Consider the following 17,700-nt stretch of genomic DNA (forward strand, 5'->3'; position numbering starts at 1 on the left):
ATATTTCAGGAGAATATTGGATAAAATGGAAAATGCTCACAATATATTACTAAGTGGGAAACAAAAGAAGGCTGAAAAATAATGTGTATAGTATATTCCAATTGTATGGGAAGTATATATATCTTTATATGCATAGGGAAAAATATATTTACCACACATAAAAATGCTAAAGATGGTTTTTCCTGAATGTTAACATTACAGCAGTATATTATACTCTGATATCCTTTGTTATCCACAGTTAAGATATATATTTGACAATCACAAAAAAAGCAATCTAGTCTAGATACATGTAGCTCAGGGATATCACTACCAACTTATACCTTTTATAATAGATCCTCTATTTAATCTTTAAATTAGTAATTTCTTTATCATTACTCAGATTTGGGGTTTTTATTTGTGTGGTTGAAGTTTCTGAAGGTGTAGAATCTTCTCACAAGTTCTCTGGAAACCTAAAATTGTACTCACAAGTGGATATGTTCCTCAAAACAACAGACTCCTCCAGAATAGTCAAGCCTGACTTCCAGTAGAAAGCATGCCGCTTCCCCCACTTAATTATCTTTGCTTTTGTGTTTTTGTGATTTTTATTTCACTGGTTTGTCTCATATGAAAGTGAACATTATCCGCTTAGACATCTTCAAACCTCCTGTGGGTATTATACTATTTATACTAGTTTCTGTTTTTCCCCTCTAGTATTAATATGTGGTTGCAATTCCACTTTATAAATTGAGCAGCCAAAGAGTAGATGTATTTGAGTACTCTCTGGTTAGACTGTCAGAGTTAATGATATTTTATCTCTTTTATAGAACAATTGCTCCCCTTAGACTTCTCATGACATAGTTCCTTTCCACAATACATTAGCAAGTTGGGTGTATTTCCTTTTTTTAAATGGGTTACCAATCTATTTTATTATAGGAAACAGTTTTTTCTTTTTATCCCAAAATCTTATCTACATATGCAATCCCAGTATTCTGCCAATTTTTAATGTATAATTGAAATTCCTTATTAATTGCTTCCTTTCTTCCATTAAAACCATTTGCACTTAAAGATGTAAATACTTATGGGATCTGAATGTATTAGAACTTGGAATTTCTGTAACTAAAAATGTTTCCAACAAAGTAATGATCTATCTCTACAGCCTGTAATGGTCTAAATTAACAATATAATCATAACAATTTATCACATTAAGCTTAATTTTAATCATTACTTTATGTTTAATTTGTAGACTTGAATCATCTCATTTGCCTTCTATTAAAGAACCAGAAAGGAAAAGAAAAGAGCTGTTTTCAGTGATGCAAGATCAACCAAATCATGAAAAAGAATTGAACAAGGTATGAAAAATAATGAGCTCAATTTTTTCAGGTAGATGTGAACTCTTTAAACTCTACAAAGGGAGTTTAAAAAAATCTTTCTTCTCACTCCGTTTGTTTTCCTTCTGTATTTTTTTGTAAGGTGATTATCTACCAAGCTGCTAATTCCGACATTTTTCTGTGTGAGACTACAAAAAACACAAACCTTAAGTTATCACTCTGCAACTAGGAGACTTCCCACGAAACGTTGAGGGTAGAGGGCCAGAGGCTCCATGATAGGTGGCTTACAGCAAGAAAGTTGAGAGCACAGACTCTGGTGCTCAACCATGCACATAAGCTTGCAGAAGTTTCCTGTGCAAGATACTGAGGAGCCTCATTTCTAAGATGGAAATAATTGGTACTTACCTCATAAGTTTGTGATGAGGATTAAATGAGTTAATAATAACTGCTACTTAAATAGCAGTTACCATGTGCCAGGAACTGTTCTAAGGACTTAAGAAATCCTACTTCATTTATTCCTCACAACCATCTAATAAAGTAGGTCCTAATATTACCCTCTTTTTACATTTGAGGAAACTAAGGCACTGAGAAAAAGTAACTTCCTTCAAAATTACACAGCTATTAAGTGGCAGAGGCCATATTTGAATCTAGGCAATCTGGCTCCAGTATCCACACTCTTACCCTAAGTTAAAATCCATGAGATAATGCACTTAAAGTGCTTAAAATAGGATTTAGCTCAGAGGAAGCATCTAGTAAATATTGGCTCAGTACTTTTTTATTGCACCCACATTTTTTCACTGAGCACCTAACATGTGCCAGGAACTCTCCTGGAGCTAGAAATACAAGGATGAGTAAGTCGTGGGCACTGTCCTTAAATAGCTTGTAGTTCTTTACTCTCCTACAAAGAGTATTATTCTCTCCTCCCTCTAGTACAATCTGGTAATGGCCTTCTTTCTATGAATTTATCATAGCTACTCTCCACCTCTCTGGTCTTTAGGTTTGAGGATCAGGCAGAATATTTAATGCTATAAAATCTAAACAATTAAAAGTTAAATAAACCTGGGTGTGGCTTTGAATTATCAATTAGTGCACTGCATAGTGCTTGACACACAGTAAATAAAAATAAATACTTAGAGAATGAGTTAGTTAATATTAAGGTTAAATTTTCTCATAAATATATAGGGTCATAAATTCAGTTGTTTGTACAAATTTAACAAACATTTATCGAGTATCTAGGAGAACTATAGCTATTCTGCTAATTTCTATAGGAAATACAATAATATGAAAGACAGGTACTGTCTGCCAAACAGTTGACTGTCAGAGAACTAATAGAGGTTAAGTAGAGAAAAGGTGTTATGAATCAATGATCATTTTTCATACATTTTGAACACTTTAATGCCATATAATCTTACAAAATTTATTTTACTGACTTGAAAATATAACTTTAAAAAACTATTTTTCACTGGTATCCCCAGTAAATGATAAAAGATTGGTTAAAGCCACCTATAGTTACATGATTCTTAACCTCGTAGATTTAGATAAAGTAATAAAACTTTGAGAAAAATAAAGAATCTTCTGATTTTGCACAGTTTTGATATGGTGGGAGAGAATATGAGGCACAAAATTCTTTATAGGCTCTTGGAAGCCACTAGATACCAGAATGCTGTGCAAAAAAAGGTAACAAATGAATTTTATATAAATAGCTTCCAAGTGGCCGGGCACAATGGCTCATGCCTGTAATCCCAGCACTTTGGGAGGCTGAGGTGGGCAGATCACGAAGTCAGGAGTTTGAGACCAGCTTGACCAACATGGTGAAACCCCATCTCTACTAAAAATACAAAAATTAGCTGGGTGTGGTGGCGCACACCTGTAATCCCAGCTACTCAGGAGGCTGAGGCAGGAAAATTGCTTGAACTTGGAAGGCGGAGGTTACAGTGAGCCGAGATTGCGTCACAGCACTCCAGCCTGGGCGACAGAGCAAAACTCTTTCTTAAAAAAAAAAAAAAAGTTTCCAAGTGTTTCTGGAGAGCATTTTCATTCTCTTGTAATAAAACTAACAAGAGCTATATATTATGAATCTTGCAAGCATTTTTTTTCCTTTTTTCCAGTATAGAACTGTTTTAGCCATTTATTTTGTGATAACTTTCACATTTTCAATAAACTAAAAGTCATTTGGAGTTCAGGTAAATTAGTTTCTTCTTTCATTAAGAAAGAAGCTTTGCAGTATAGCATGTTGTGTTAACATCTAAATATTGTGAAAATAATAAAAATAGTTTACTCCTTTTTCACAGTAGTATGTTCATTTTTTTACATTTTAAAAGTTCCATTTTGGCCAGGTACGGTGGCTCACACCTGTAATCCCAGCACTTTGGGAGGCCGAGGCGGGCGGATCACGAGGTCAGGAGTTCGAGACCATCCTGGCCAATATGGTGAAACCCCATCTCTACTAAAAATAGAAAAATTAGCTAGGCATGGTGGCACTCGCCTGTAGTCCCAGCTACTTGGGAGGCTGAGTCAGGAGAATTGCTTGAACCCGGGAGGTAGTGGTGCAGTGAGCTGAGATCGTGCCACTGCACTCCAGCCTGGGTGACAAAGCAAGATGTTGTCTCAAAAAAAAAAAAAAAAAGTTCCATTTTAAGTGGAACATGTTAAACTATGCCAAAGGGATGCGATCAGCAAAATCCATACTGGGACAAACTATAGACTGACCATGTCATTTCATCAAATAAATTGGAAGGTAAAAACTTGGAGACAGAAGAGATTAAAAGAGACTTGTAATATTGTCCTCTGGGTTAGGATACTTATGCTCGTACCTCTTAGTCTCCGCCTCGTTCTCGTTCCTGTGAGTCTTTTTAAAAAAAATCTGTTAAATGATGAGGTTCAATCATGTGATTTCTAAAGTCATATCCAACTCTGAAATTCTAAGTATGTTGGTAATATGAATAGAATCAGATGAAGGAAGGGTTGGTGGCATAAAGCCTGATGGTGGATCACATTTGGCTCTGGGCATGCGTACTTTCCATGTTAGGTCACCCCACTCTAAGTGCCATCCCCTGAAACACAGCTTTTTCTAATCTCACTCTAGGAGTCATCCCCTAAAACCCAGATTTTTCCAATCTCTCTGTAGGTGTCAACCCCTAAAACTCAGGTTTTTCCAAATGTGAACCACTTTCCATACCTTCCAGGACCCTTCCCACAGAGGTTGCAGAGCACAACAGTTCACAGGTCCTGGAATTAGACTGCCTTTCACAAGAAATGTGATGTGGAAAGTTATGCACCTTAATTTTCTAATCTTCTAAATAGAGTAGTCTGCAAAATAGAGAGACATTGTGGGGATTAAATGAGATGATGCATATAAAGTACTTAGAACACACAAAAAGAGAGGCTATAGAAAGATATGAACCAGTCCCAATGAATGGATCATATTTAGATCCTAATTCAATTAAACTTAAACAACATTTATTATATTTTTGAGACAAGCTTAAATTTGAATACTGCCTAGATACTTGATGAGATTGAGGAACTGTTACTTTTTACAGACATTGTAATAACATTCTGGCTACATTTAAAAAGAGAGAGAGAGCCTTGTTCTTTTAAAGATACATACTGAAATGTTTAAAAGTGAAATGAAAAAAAAAAAATCCATTTTAAAAAAGTGCCCTGGAGAAAATTCGTATGTTTATTTTGTGACTAGCCTCTACTTAACTCTCCAACCTTATTTCTCAGAGCAGCTAACTCCTAGGTACCCCAGACTCCTTTTAGTTCACTCAGTGTGTCATTGTTCTGTTTCACTCCCATGCTTACACTCACTGAGCTCTTTGCCTGGGAGCCCTCTTCCTCCTCCTCCTTTTTCTTCTTCCTCCTCCCCCTCCTCCTCCTCCTCCTCCTCCACCTCCTTCTCCTTCTTTTTTTTTTTTTTTTTTTTTTTTTGAGACAGGATCCTGCTGTGTCATTCAGGCTGAAATACAGTGGCACAATCGGGGCCCACTACAACCTGGACCTCCTAGGCTCAAGGGATCCCCCCACCGCACTGTCCCTTCCACCTGAGTAACTGAGACTGAACGCACATGCCACCACACCTAGCTAATGTTTTTACTTTTCGTAGAGCATCTCTATGTTCTATTTTTTTCTATACCCTTTTTTTCTTTTCTTTTCTTTTTTTTTTTTTTTTTTGAGACAGGATTTTGAGACAGGGTCTTGCTCTGTCGCCCAGGCTGGAGTGCAGTGGCGTGATCTCAGCCCACTGTACTGCAACGGCTGCCTCCCGGGTTCCAGGCATCCTTCCCACCTCAGCTTGCCACACACCACCACGCCCGGCTACAGCATCTCTATCATCTAACTGGCATTCATTCATCCTTCAGTTTTGGGTCTGATGATCCTTCCTCTGGGAATCCTATCCTGACATCCCTAGGCTGGGTTACACACACTGCCACTACATACTGCTGACACTGATTGCAACACTGTGCTGTAATTGTCTATTTTTCTATTTCCTCCAATGGACTATGATTTTTTTTTAGATGGATGATTATGTACTTTAAGTCTCAAGGATTGGAAACAGTAAGTGGTTTCTAGAAAGATACTAAAAGGCTGGACCAAGACAGCAGTTGTAGGAATGGAGAGCAGAGGCAAGATTTAAAAGAGGTTGAAATAGAATGGACAGAATTGATTGCCTGACCAGGTTTGGGAGGACAAGGGTGGAGAGGAGTCAGAGACAATCCAGAGGTTTCTAACATGGAAACGTAGCCAAGATTCAGAAAATAGGAGGCTTAAGCAAGGGAAGTGATGAGTTTTCATGAAGATATTGTTTGAAATTTACTGTGATGTGATTCTGAGAAACAAATGTTTAGTTATAAACAGTACAGCCTGTTTTAGTTTTTAAAAAGCACTGAATTTAAAGCCAAGAAACCTAGATTCCAGTCCTAGGTTTGCCAATTATTAGCTTTATGACTTTGAGCAAATCACATAACCATTTTAAAGCCAACTTTTTTCTCCATGAAAATGCTTGATAATACTTTCTTCACCTTCCTCTCAAAGTGGTTATCAAAGTAGTATCAGTCATAGGTGATGATTTGTATACAAAAGAAAATAGAAGTGAGAAATGAAATGTTGGAATTGGAAGGAATAAAGGTAATGAGTCATTATTATAAGTATCTGTTTTTAATTTAGCATTGATCAGAAAAGGAGGGTAAAGTGGGCCCTGACAGTTTTAGAATAGGAGGGCTGAACATGGCCATTAAAAGTTTTAAGCTATTCTATAAATAAAAGGATTTGATAATATTTCCAGTCTCTATCTGCTGCAGATAAGAAGCCAACTCCAACAGGAGGAAGAGTACCATAACTCTGAGCAGGAAAGAATGAGGAATGAAATCTCTGACCTAACAGAAGAGCTTCATCAGAAGGAGATCACTATAGCAACTGTCACGAAGAAAGCTGCCCTTCTGGAAAAACAGTTAAAAATGGAATTAGAAATAAAAGAAAAAATGTTAGCAAAAGAACAGGTATGCAAACAGGCAGAACAGCACTTGTCTAGGGCACACCCTTGCTCAGTGCCAACTGGAGCCTTCATTATTGACTAATGAAAACATTGCATTTCTTGGTATTATTTCTGAGACTAGCTTCACAGAAATGCTTTGTGGTGTTACATAAATAAAACCTTTGAGAGATAACACGAAGTGTCACCAACAAAAAGCACTAGGGCAATGACAGTGCAAGACAATTTCATTAAATCTCATCTTTCCATTTTCTTGTAACCTATATTCTGATCACCTCCCACAGTACACTCTAATCAAATATTTCTGAGTATTTTTTTCTGTATTTCTCTTCCATTAACATTTTTATCTTTAAAAAGAAGTCTCTATTCCATCTCTTCTTCAACACTTCCCACCCCTCCCCCACATTTCATGTATTTCTTTTAGGTTTTTTACAAATGGATGTTGAAACATGAAAATTAGTTCATATTTACTGAACATGCAAATGCACAGCATGGTGCATGGGGAAAAACAGCAATTGTAACATTCTTCTGTTGAAATACTACAAGTAATGTCTACACCCTTCCTTTCCTTCCTGCCTATTTATTTTTTAAATTCCCTCCATCCCTTACTCATGATCAAATGGATGGCCTACTATTGAAAGCACAGGGTTTATCTGCCTTTTTACCCCAAATCTAAAGGTTTTGACAGCATCATTTAATAATTTTCTAGGCATATGAGGGTCACTTCACAAATAGCACGCCTAAAATCGTGTGAATTATGAAAACTGAAAAGATTTAGCCTTTGCCCAGTTGTAAGCCTTAAATCGTGATTTATTGGTGCAGTACACAGGAAAACAACACAGATGGGAAAATCGCTTTGGTTGTACCTGTAGAGGGAGGGATATTTTACAGGTGTTAACAGTGATCTGGGTAGTTGAATTATGAATAATTTTTATTTTCACCTTTATATTTTCGTACATTTTCTAGGTTTTGCCAATGAGCATATAATTAGTAAGTGACAAAAGTAAATCTTTTTGAGGCAGGCGTTTTATACAGAAATGAGTTCTAGAGAAATAAAAGGACAGATACTATATCCAAGTCTTGTCAAGTAGAATAAATCAGGGAAAGATAAAATAAATTGAGAGACAAAATGAAGTAGTCACTAAAAAAGATGGAACTTTGGCAGAAATATCAGAAAGAACAAAATTAAACAAGAAAGTTATGTATTGCCTGTTGTAAAAATTAATCAGGTGTTGAATAAATTTAATGGACAGTTATTCAAACATGTTTTTAACATGTGCTTTTTCTGGTGACAATTTGCATACAATAGAAAATAGAAACCAGAAATTGAATTTTGGGATTAGAGGACAAAAGTAAATGAATCATTAGTGAAAGTATATGTTTGTAGTTTAGCATTGATTAGAAAAAGACATAAAGTGGTGCCTACCAAAGATACAAGAACTAAATCAGAATACTTGAATGTTATTGATTATACTGAAGAAGTGTTTCCCTTCATTACACTTAGAAAATATTTGTATCCACAAAACAAAATTTTAGTAGAATTATGAGTTTTTATTACGAATTTTACATTTACCTTTTATCTGCTAATTTCAGGTCTCAGATATGAAATATAAAGCTGTCAGAACTGAAAACACACATCTAAAAGGAATGATGGGAGATTTAGACCCTGGACGATACATGGTAATATGCTGACATCATTCAATAAATTGAACAAAGAGATTACTGAATTGGTCACAATTGACCCAGACATCATTTATTGAGCACTTGCTATGTGTTAGACATGAAGGAGTTGGGTGGTAAATTATCTTGCACTTCAGCTGAGGTTACTTTTATCCTCAGGCTAGAACACTGGAATGTCTGATTTTCTCCCTTGTTCTTTGGTTGGATTGGGCTCAATCTCCTGACTTCGTGATCCATCCACCTCGGCCTCCCAAAGTGCTGAGATTACAGGCGTGAGCCACCGCGCCCAGCCTGTGCATCTCCTTTCAATTGTTTAATGTAACAATAGAAAGTTGATCTTTACACGAGAATTTTTATTTATTGAATGAATGAAATATTGTTAACTTGTTATCATTTATTTGCTCTGAGGACATTCTAAGATAATTTTCTACCATATGAGGAATGGAAAGGGTAAGAGATGAAAATGGTAATTACTTATTCAGGCCTCAGTTTCCTCAGCTATAAAATAAGGGAATTGAATTAGGCATTCTCCGTTGGCCCTCCTTAAGCTATCATACTATATTTCTGTGATATTATGTACTTGTTCTCATAATGGTCCATATTCTAGCATCGAAAGAGTAGAAAGGTTCTGGAAGCATTCTGTCTTCTTCTTTGGGCATGGTTAATGGATCATGTGATTGGAATAGAGATGAATAAAAAGTAAGGCATAAGTGATTTTCCTATTTGTTACATTGAAAAAAGTGTGTCATCTATGACACTTTTGTTTCTAAATGCTGAACACACAAAAAGTTAAATCAGATCCTGACTCCGTGAGTGCCTTTTCCCCTCACAAAATGGTATTTGTGGGTTTTTTTCACATTTCAGTCTGAATGTTTTTTAAGTGTAAATTCTGGGTTATCACAGCCCCCACTGAGCGTGCCTAATTCTGGCTCCTTTAGGAGTTTGACTTTGTTCACCTTTTTGTGTTTTTAAGAAATAGCAGACACAGATATGTATAAAGAAGCTTATGATCCACAACCCTATCCCAATCCAAAGATATCCAGTGCTAACGAATTAGTGTTTGTGGTAGCATCTGTAACTTTTTCCTTGCATATGCACACATAAGGAGGAGATGGGTTGAATGTTCTTTTACAGAAATAAATGTACAATATATACATTATTCCAAAACTACCTTTTGACAGTCCATGAACATCTCTACAAATCAGTAAACATCCTTTTATTTTTCTAATTTCTTAGAAAAAAAATGTATGTTCATATAAGATATACGTAATTTTTTACAAATTTAATCGTAACTTACATAAGGGCAATTTTAGTGTAGTCATTTTGTTGTTGCTGCTTGCTTTACTCCTCCCTCTTTCCTCCAACCCACATTATACCCCCCCTCCTCTAGATGATACATGTTAACTACTTGGTATGTATTATTTTAAACTTTTTCATATATATATACATATAGTCATATAGTACCTATTTGGGGATTTTATCATCTTTTTAAAGTTGAATCATAACAGATACTTCTCTGTGTCTTGTTTTTGTTCACTCAACAGTATCCCTTGGAATCTTTCCAAGTTAACTAATTTAAGTCTATTTTATTTTTATAATAGCTTGATAATATTCCATGGTGTGTATCAAAATTTATTAAATGATTTTTATAGTTATTTCAGGGATAATTTATTCAACTCTGTTTCCAGAATTTTGCCTGATGAACAATACTGTAAGAAAAATCCTTCTACATACACCTTGGAATAGCCTTCCTAGGAGTAAAATTGCTAATTCAAAGGATATGTTTGTTTTAATTTTAATAGCTATTGTTAAATCATATGTCTACCATCTCTGTATGAGAGTACCTTTTAAAATTTCATTCTTGTAGGCAATAGCTGTTGTTGGTCTTTTTAATTTTTGTCATTCTGATGGTTATAAAGTAATTTCTCAATAGGTCTTTAATTTGCATTTCCCTGATTTAACAGGTGAACATATTTTTGTATATTTATTGACAATGTGTACCAATATGAATTAGAAATATCCTTTGCCCATATTTCTGTTGGCTTATTTGTCTTTTTCGTGTCAATTTTATTTTTTTTTTGAGTTGGAATCTCACTCTGTCACCCAGGCTGGAGTGCAGTGGTACAATCTTGGCTCACTGCAGCCTCCACCTCCTGGATTCAAGCAATTCTCCTGCCTCAGCCTCCCAAGTAGCTGGGATTACAGGCACATGCCACCATGCCCAGCTCACTTTTATATATTTTCAGTAGAGACGGGGTGGCCAGATTGGTCTCGAACTCCTGACCTCAAGTGATCTGCCAGCCTTGGCCTCCCGAAGTGCTGGGATTACAGGTGCGAGCCACTGCACCCACCCTCATGTCAATTTTTAACAGTGCTTTTCCAAATCTGTTGTTTGGAACTTTATGACTTTTTTTGGCCATGCAAAATGCTTTAAACTTCTACTTGATCTCTTTGTTTATAGCTTCTGAGTTTCCTTCTTTGACTAACAGTTCTCCCTTCTAGATATATATAGCGTCAGTTTTTTCCCAAAGATTATTATATCTGTCATCCAAGTCTTTAATCCATTTATTCTGCATGGGATATAAAATAGAAACCAAATTTAAACTTTTATGTAACCATTAAGCTCAATTTATTTAGTTTATCCTGGTAATTTCCTGTTGGATCCTATTTGGGATTGAATTAAGTTTATAGATTAACTTTGATTTGGCATTTTCATTGTAGTAAATTTTTCCATCCGAGAATGGCTTTCCATTTCTTCATATTTTATGTTTTTCAATAAGATCTTACCATTTTCTTTGTATAGGTTATGTCCTTTTCTTTTAAAATGTATTCCTAGGTGTTTTTCAAAGATGAGTTTGCTGTTAAAATAAAAAAATAAAATAAATAACACAATTTATTCCCAAGTGTTTTGCAATTTTTAGCACTGTTATGAATAAAATATTTTCCTTTTTCAATATCTTGGAACTTATTGTTAATATAGAAAAATACAAATTATCTTATTAACTTAAGTAGACTTTTTACTAGAGGTTTCTTAGGGTTTTCTGAGATACAAAATCATATCAACAAAAATAGTCATATCTCTTTTCCACTGCCGATAGTAGGTTTTTTCTTTTTTTTTTTTTAATTTATTTATTATTATTAAACTTCAAGTTGTAGGGTACATGTGCACAACGTGCAGGTTTGCTACATATGTATACTTGTGCCATGTTGGTGTGCTGCACCCATCAACTCGTCATTTACATCAGGTATAACTCCCAATGCAATCCCTCCCCTTTCCCCCCTCCCCATGATAGGCCCCGGTGTGTGATGTTCCCCTTCCCGAGTCCAAGTGATCTCATTGTTCAGTTCCCGCCTATGAGTGAGAACATGCGGTGTTTGGTTTTCTGTTCTTGTGATAGTTTGCTGAGAATGATGGTTTCCAGCTGCATCCATGTCCCTACAAAGGACACAAACTCATCCTTTTTTATGGCTGCATAGTATTCCATGGTGTATATGTGCCACATTTTCTTAATCCAATCTGTCACTGATGGACATTTGGGTTGATTCCAAGTCTTTGCTATTGTGAATAGTGCTGCAATAAACATACGTGTGCATGTGTCTTTATAGCAGCATGATTTATAATCCTTTGGGTATATACCTAGTAATGGGATGGCTGGGTCATATGGTACATCTAGTTCTAGATCCTTGAGGAATCGCCATACCGTTTTCCATAATGGTTGAACTAGTTTACAATCCCACCAACAGTGTAAAAGTGTTCCTATTTCTCCACATCCTCTCCAGCACCTGTTGTTTCCTGACTTTTGAATGATCGCCATTCTAACTGGTGTGAGATGGTATCTCATTGTGGTTTTGATTTGCATTTCTCTGATGGCCAGTGATGATGAGCATTTTTTCATGTGTCTGTTGGCTGTATGAATGTCTTCTTTTGAGAAATGTCTGTTCATATCCTTTACCCACTTTTTGATGGGGTTGTTTGTTTTTTTCTTGTAAATTTGTTTGAGTTCTTTGTAGGTTCTGGATATTAGCCCTTTGTCAGATGAGTAGATTGCAAAACTTTTCTCCCATTCTGTAGGTTGCCTGTTCACTCTGATGGTAGTTTCTTTTGCTGTGCAGAAGCTCTTTAGTTTAATGAGATCCCATTTGTCAATTTTGGCTTTTGCTGCCGTTGCTTTTGGTGTTTTAGACATGAAGTCTTTGCCCATGCCTATGTCCTGAATGGTACTACCTAGGTTTTCCTCTAGGATTTTTATGGTATTAGGTCTAACATTTAAGTCTCTAATCCATCTTGAATTAATTTTCGTATAAGGAGTAAGGAAAGGATCCAGTTTCAGCTTTCTACTTATGGCTAGCCAATTTTCCCAGCACCATTTCTTAAATAGGGAATCCTTTCCCCATTTCTTGTTTCTCTCAGGTTTGTCAAAGATCAGATGGCTGTAGATGTGTGGTATTATTTCTGAGGACTCTGTTCTGTTCCATTGGTCTATATCTCTGTTTTGGTACCAGTACCATGCTGTTTTGGTTACTGTAGCCTTGTAGTATAGTTTGAAGTCAGGTAGCGTGATGCCTCCAGCTTTGTTCTTTTGACTTAGGATTGTCTTGGAGATGCGGGCTCTTTTTTGGTTCCATATGAACTTTAAAGCAGTTTTTTCCAATTCTGTGAAGAAGCTCATTGGTAGCTTGATGGGGATGGCATTGAATCTATAAATTACCTTGGGCAGTATGGCCATTTTCACGATATTGATTCTTCCTATCCATGAGCATGGTATGTTCTTCCATTTGTTTGTGTCCTCTTTTATTTCACTGAGCAGTGCTTTGTAGTTCTCCTTGAAGAGGTCCTTTACATCCCTTGTAAGTTGGATTCCTAGGTATTTTATTCTCTTTGAAGCGATTGTGAATGAGAGTTCATTCCTAATTTGGCTCTCTGTTTGACTGTCACTGGTGTATAAGAATGCTTGTGATTTTTGCACATTAATTTTATATCCTGAGACTTTGCTGAAGTTGCTTATCAGCTTAAGGAGATTTTGGGCTGAGACAATGGGGTTTTCTAAATATACAATCATGTTGTCTGCAAACAGGGACAATTTGACTTCTTCTTTTCCTAACTGAATCCCCTTGATTTCTTTCTCTTGCCTGATTGCCCTAGCCAGAACTTCCAACACTATGTTGAATAGGAGTGGTGAGAGAGGGCATCCCTGTCTTGTGCCAGTTTTCAAAGGGAATTTTTCCAGTTTTTGCCCATTCAGTATGATATTGGCTGTGGGTTTGTCATAAATAGCTCTTATTATTTTGAGGTACGTTCCATCAATACCAAATTTATTGAGCGTTTTTAGCATGAAGGGCTGTTGAATTTTGTCAAAAGCCTTTTCTGCATCTATTGAGATAATCATGTGGTTCTTGTCTTTGGTTCTGTTTATATGCTGGATTATGTTTATTGATTTGCGAATGTTGAACCAGCCTTGCATCCCAGGGATGAAGCCCACTTGATCATGGTGGATAAGCTTTTTGATGTGTTGCTGAATCCGGTTTGCCAGTATTTTATTGAGGATTTTTGCATCGATGTTCATCAGGGATATTGGTCTAAAATTCTCTTTTTTTGTTGTGTCTCTACCAGGCTTTGGTATCAGGATGATGTTGGCCTCATAAAATGAGTTAGGGAGGATTCCCTCTTTTTCTATTGATTGCAATAGTTTCAGAAGGAATGGTACCAGATCCTCCTTGTACCTCTGGTAGAATTCAGCTGTGAATCCATCTGGTCCTGGACTTTTTTTGGTTGGTAGGCTATTAATTATTGCCTCAATTTCAGAGCCTCCTATTGGTCTATTCAGGGATTCAACTTCTTCCTGGTTTAGTCTTGGAAGAGTGTAAGTGTCCAGGAAATTATCCATTTCTTCTAGATTTTCCAGTTTATTTGCGTAGAGGTGTTTATAGTATTCTCTGATGGTAGTTTGTATTTCTGTGGGGTCGGTGGTGATATCCCCTTTATCATTTTTAATTGCGTCGATTTGATTCTTCTCTCTTTTCTTCTTTATTAGTCTTGCTAGTGGTCTGTCAATTTTGTTGATCTTTTCAAAAAACCAACTCCTGGATTCATTGATTTTTTGGAGGGTTTTTTGTGTCTCTATCTCCTTCAGTTCTGCTCTGATCTTAGTTATTTCTTGCCTTCTGCTAGCTTTCGAATGTGTTTGCTCTTGCTTCTCTAGTTCTTTTAATTGCGATGTTAGAGTGTCCATTTTAGATCTTTCCTGCTTTCTCTTGTGGGCATTTAGTGCTATAAATTTCCCTCTACACACTGCTTTAAATGTGTCCCAGAGATTCTGGTATGTTGTATCTTTGTTCTCATTGGTTTCAAAGAACATCTTTATTTCTGCCTTCATTTGGTTATTTACCCAGTAGTCATTCAGGAGCAGGTTGTTCAGTTTCCATGTAGTTGAGAGGTTTTGATGAAGTTTCTTAGTCCTGAGTTCTAATTTGATTGCACTGTGGTCTGAGAGACAGTTTGTTATAATTTCTGTTCTTGTACATTTGCTGAGGAGTGCTTTACTTCCAATTACGTGGTCAATTTTGGAGTAAGTACGATGTGGTGCTGAGAAGAATGTATATTCTGTTGATTTGGGGTGGAGAGTTCTATAGATGTCTATTAGGTCTGCTTGCTGCAGAGATGAGTTCAATTCCTGGATATCCTTGTTAACTTTCTGTCTCGTTGATCTGTCTAATGTTGACAGTGGAGTGTTGAAGTCTCCCATTATTATTGTATGGGAGTCTAAGTCTCTTTGTAAGTCTCTAAGGACTTGCTTTATGAATCTGGGTGCTCCTGTATTGGGTGCATATATATTTAGGATAGTTAGCTCTTCCTGTTGAATTGATCCCTTGACCATTATGTAATGGCCTTCTTTGTCTCTTTTGATCTTTGATGGTTTAAAGTCTGTTTTATCAGAGACTAGTATTGCAACCCCCGCTTTTTTGTGTTCTCCATTTGCTTGGTAAATCTTCCTCCATCCCTTTATTTTGAGCCTATGTATGTCTCTGCGTGTGTGATGGGTCTCCTGAATACAGCAGACTGATGGGTCTTGACTCTTTATCCAGTTTGCCAGTCTGTGTCTTTTAATTGGAGCATTTAGTCCATTTACATTTAAGGTTAAGATTGTTATGTGTGAACTTGATCCTGCCATTATGATATTAACTGGTTATTTTGCTCGTTAGTTGATGCAGTTTCTTCCTAGCCTTGATGGTCTTTACATTTTGGCATGTTTTTGCAATGGCTGGTACCAGTTGTTCCTTTCCATGTTTAGTGCTTCCTTCAGGGTTTCTTGTAAGGCAGGCCTAGTGGTGACAAAATCTCTAAGCATTTGCTTATCTGTAAAGAATTTTATTTCTCCTTCACTTATGAAACTTAGTTTGGCTGGATATAAAATTCTGGATTTAAAATTCTTTTCTTTAAGAATGTTGAATATTGGCCCCCACTCTCTTCTGTTTTGAAGAGTTTCTGCCGAGAGATCTGCTGTTAGTCTGATGGGCTTCCCTTTGTGGGTAACCCGACCTTTCTCTCTGGCTGCCCTTAAGATTTTTTCCTTCATTTCAACTTTGGTGAATCTGGCAATTATGTGTCTTGGAGTTGCTCTTCTCGAGGAGTATCTTTGTGGCGTTCTCTGTATTTCCTGCATTTGAATGTTGGCCTGCCCTACTAGGTTGGGGAAGTTCTCCTGGATGATATCCTGAAGAGTGTTTTCCAGCTTGGTTCCATTTTCCCCCTCACTTTCAGGTACCCCAATCAGACGTAGATTTGGTCTTTTTACATAATCCCATACTTCTTGCAGGCTTTGTTCATTTCTTTTTCTTCTTTTTTCTTTTGGTTTCTCTTCTCGCTTCATTCCATTCATTTGATCCTCAATCGCTGACATTCTTTCTTCCAGTTGATCGAGTCGGTTACTGAAGCTTGTGCATTTGTCACATATTTCTCGTGCCATGGTTTTCGTCTCTTTCATTTCGTTTGTGAGCTTCTCTGCATTAATTACACTAGCCATCAATTCTTCCACTTTTTTTTCAAGATTTTTAGTTTCTTTGCGCTGGGTACGTAATTCCTCCTTTAGCTCTGAGAAATTTGAAGAAATTTGAAGCCTTCTTCTCTCATCTCGTCGAAGTCATTCTCCGTCCAGCTTTGATCCGTTGCTGGCGATGAGCAGCGCTCCTTTGCCGGGGGAGATGCACTCTTATTTTTTGAATTTCCAGCTTTTCTGCCCTGCTTTTTCCCCATCTTTGTGGTTTTATCTGCCTCTGGTCTTTGATGATGGTGATGTACTGATGGGGTTTTGGTGTAGGTGTCCTTCCTGTTTGATAGCTTTCCTTCTAACAGTCAGGATCCTCAGCTGTAGGTTGTAGCTGTAGGAGATTGCTTGAGGTCCACTCCAGACCCTGTTTGCCTGGGTATCAGCAGCAGAGGCTGCAGAAGATAGTATATTTCTGAACAGCGAGTGTACCTGTCTGATTCTTGCTTTGGAAGCTTCCTCTCAGGGGTGTACTCCACCCTGTGAGGTGTGGGGTGTCAGACTGCCCCTAGTGGGGGATGTCTCCCAGTTAGGCTACTCAGGGGTCAGGGACCCACTTGAGCAGGGAGTCTGTCCCTTCTCAGATCTCAACCTCCGTGTTGGGAGATCCACTGCTCTCTTCAAAGCTGTCAGACAGAGTCGTTTGTGTCTGCAGAGCTGCTGCGTTTGTTATTGTTTACTGTGTCCTGTCCCCAGAGGTGGAGTCTACAGGGACAGGCAGGTTTCCTTGAGCTGCTGTGAGCTCCACCCAGTTCGAGCTTCCCAGCAGCTTTGTTTACCTACTTAAGCCTCAGCAATGGCGGGCGCCCCTCCCCCAGCCTCGCTACTGCCTTGCCGGTAGATCACAGACTGCTGTGCTAGCAATGAGGGAGGCTCCGTGGGTGTGGGACCCTCCCGGCCAGGTGTGGGATATGATCTCCTGGTGTGCCGGTTTGCTTAAAGCGCAGTATTGGGGTGGGAGTTACCCGATTTTCCAGGTGTTGTGTGTCTCAGTTCCCCTGGCTAGGAAAAGGGATTCCCTTCCCCCTTGCGCTTTCCAGGTGAGGCAATGCCTCGTCCTGCTTCAGCTCTTGCTGGTCGGGCTGCAGCAGCTGACCAGCACCGATCGTCTGGCACTCCCCAGTGAGATGAACCCAGTACCTCAGTTGAAAATGCAGAAATCACTTGTCTTCTGTGTCGC

At 37.6% G+C, this 17,700-nt stretch overlaps 1 protein-coding gene and 1 long non-coding RNA gene across 4 annotated transcripts in view; one reads left to right on the forward strand and one right to left on the reverse strand.

Moving 5' to 3' along the window:
- The window catches only part of LOC103248232 (uncharacterized), a 144,346-nt gene that overhangs the window by 76,882 nt on the left and 49,764 nt on the right, over positions 1-17,700 (reverse strand). The gene's annotated exons all lie outside the window — the stretch shown is intronic.
- DEUP1 (deuterosome assembly protein 1) overlaps positions 1-17,700 on the forward strand; it is a 107,472-nt gene that overhangs the window by 60,882 nt on the left and 28,890 nt on the right. For all 3 annotated transcript variants that reach the window (XM_073020275.1, XM_008020507.3, XM_073020276.1), the window contains 3 exons: positions 1,223-1,328; positions 6,608-6,805; positions 8,392-8,478. In XM_073020275.1, coding sequence (XP_072876376.1) covers positions 1,223-1,328; positions 6,608-6,805; positions 8,392-8,478 — 391 coding nt within the window. The remainder of the gene's footprint in view (positions 1-1,222; positions 1,329-6,607; positions 6,806-8,391; positions 8,479-17,700) is intronic.

This window comes from Chlorocebus sabaeus, chromosome 1, assembly GCF_047675955.1.
Source record: "Chlorocebus sabaeus isolate Y175 chromosome 1, mChlSab1.0.hap1, whole genome shotgun sequence".
In the NCBI taxonomy this organism is placed as follows: Eukaryota; Metazoa; Chordata; class Mammalia; order Primates; family Cercopithecidae; genus Chlorocebus; species Chlorocebus sabaeus.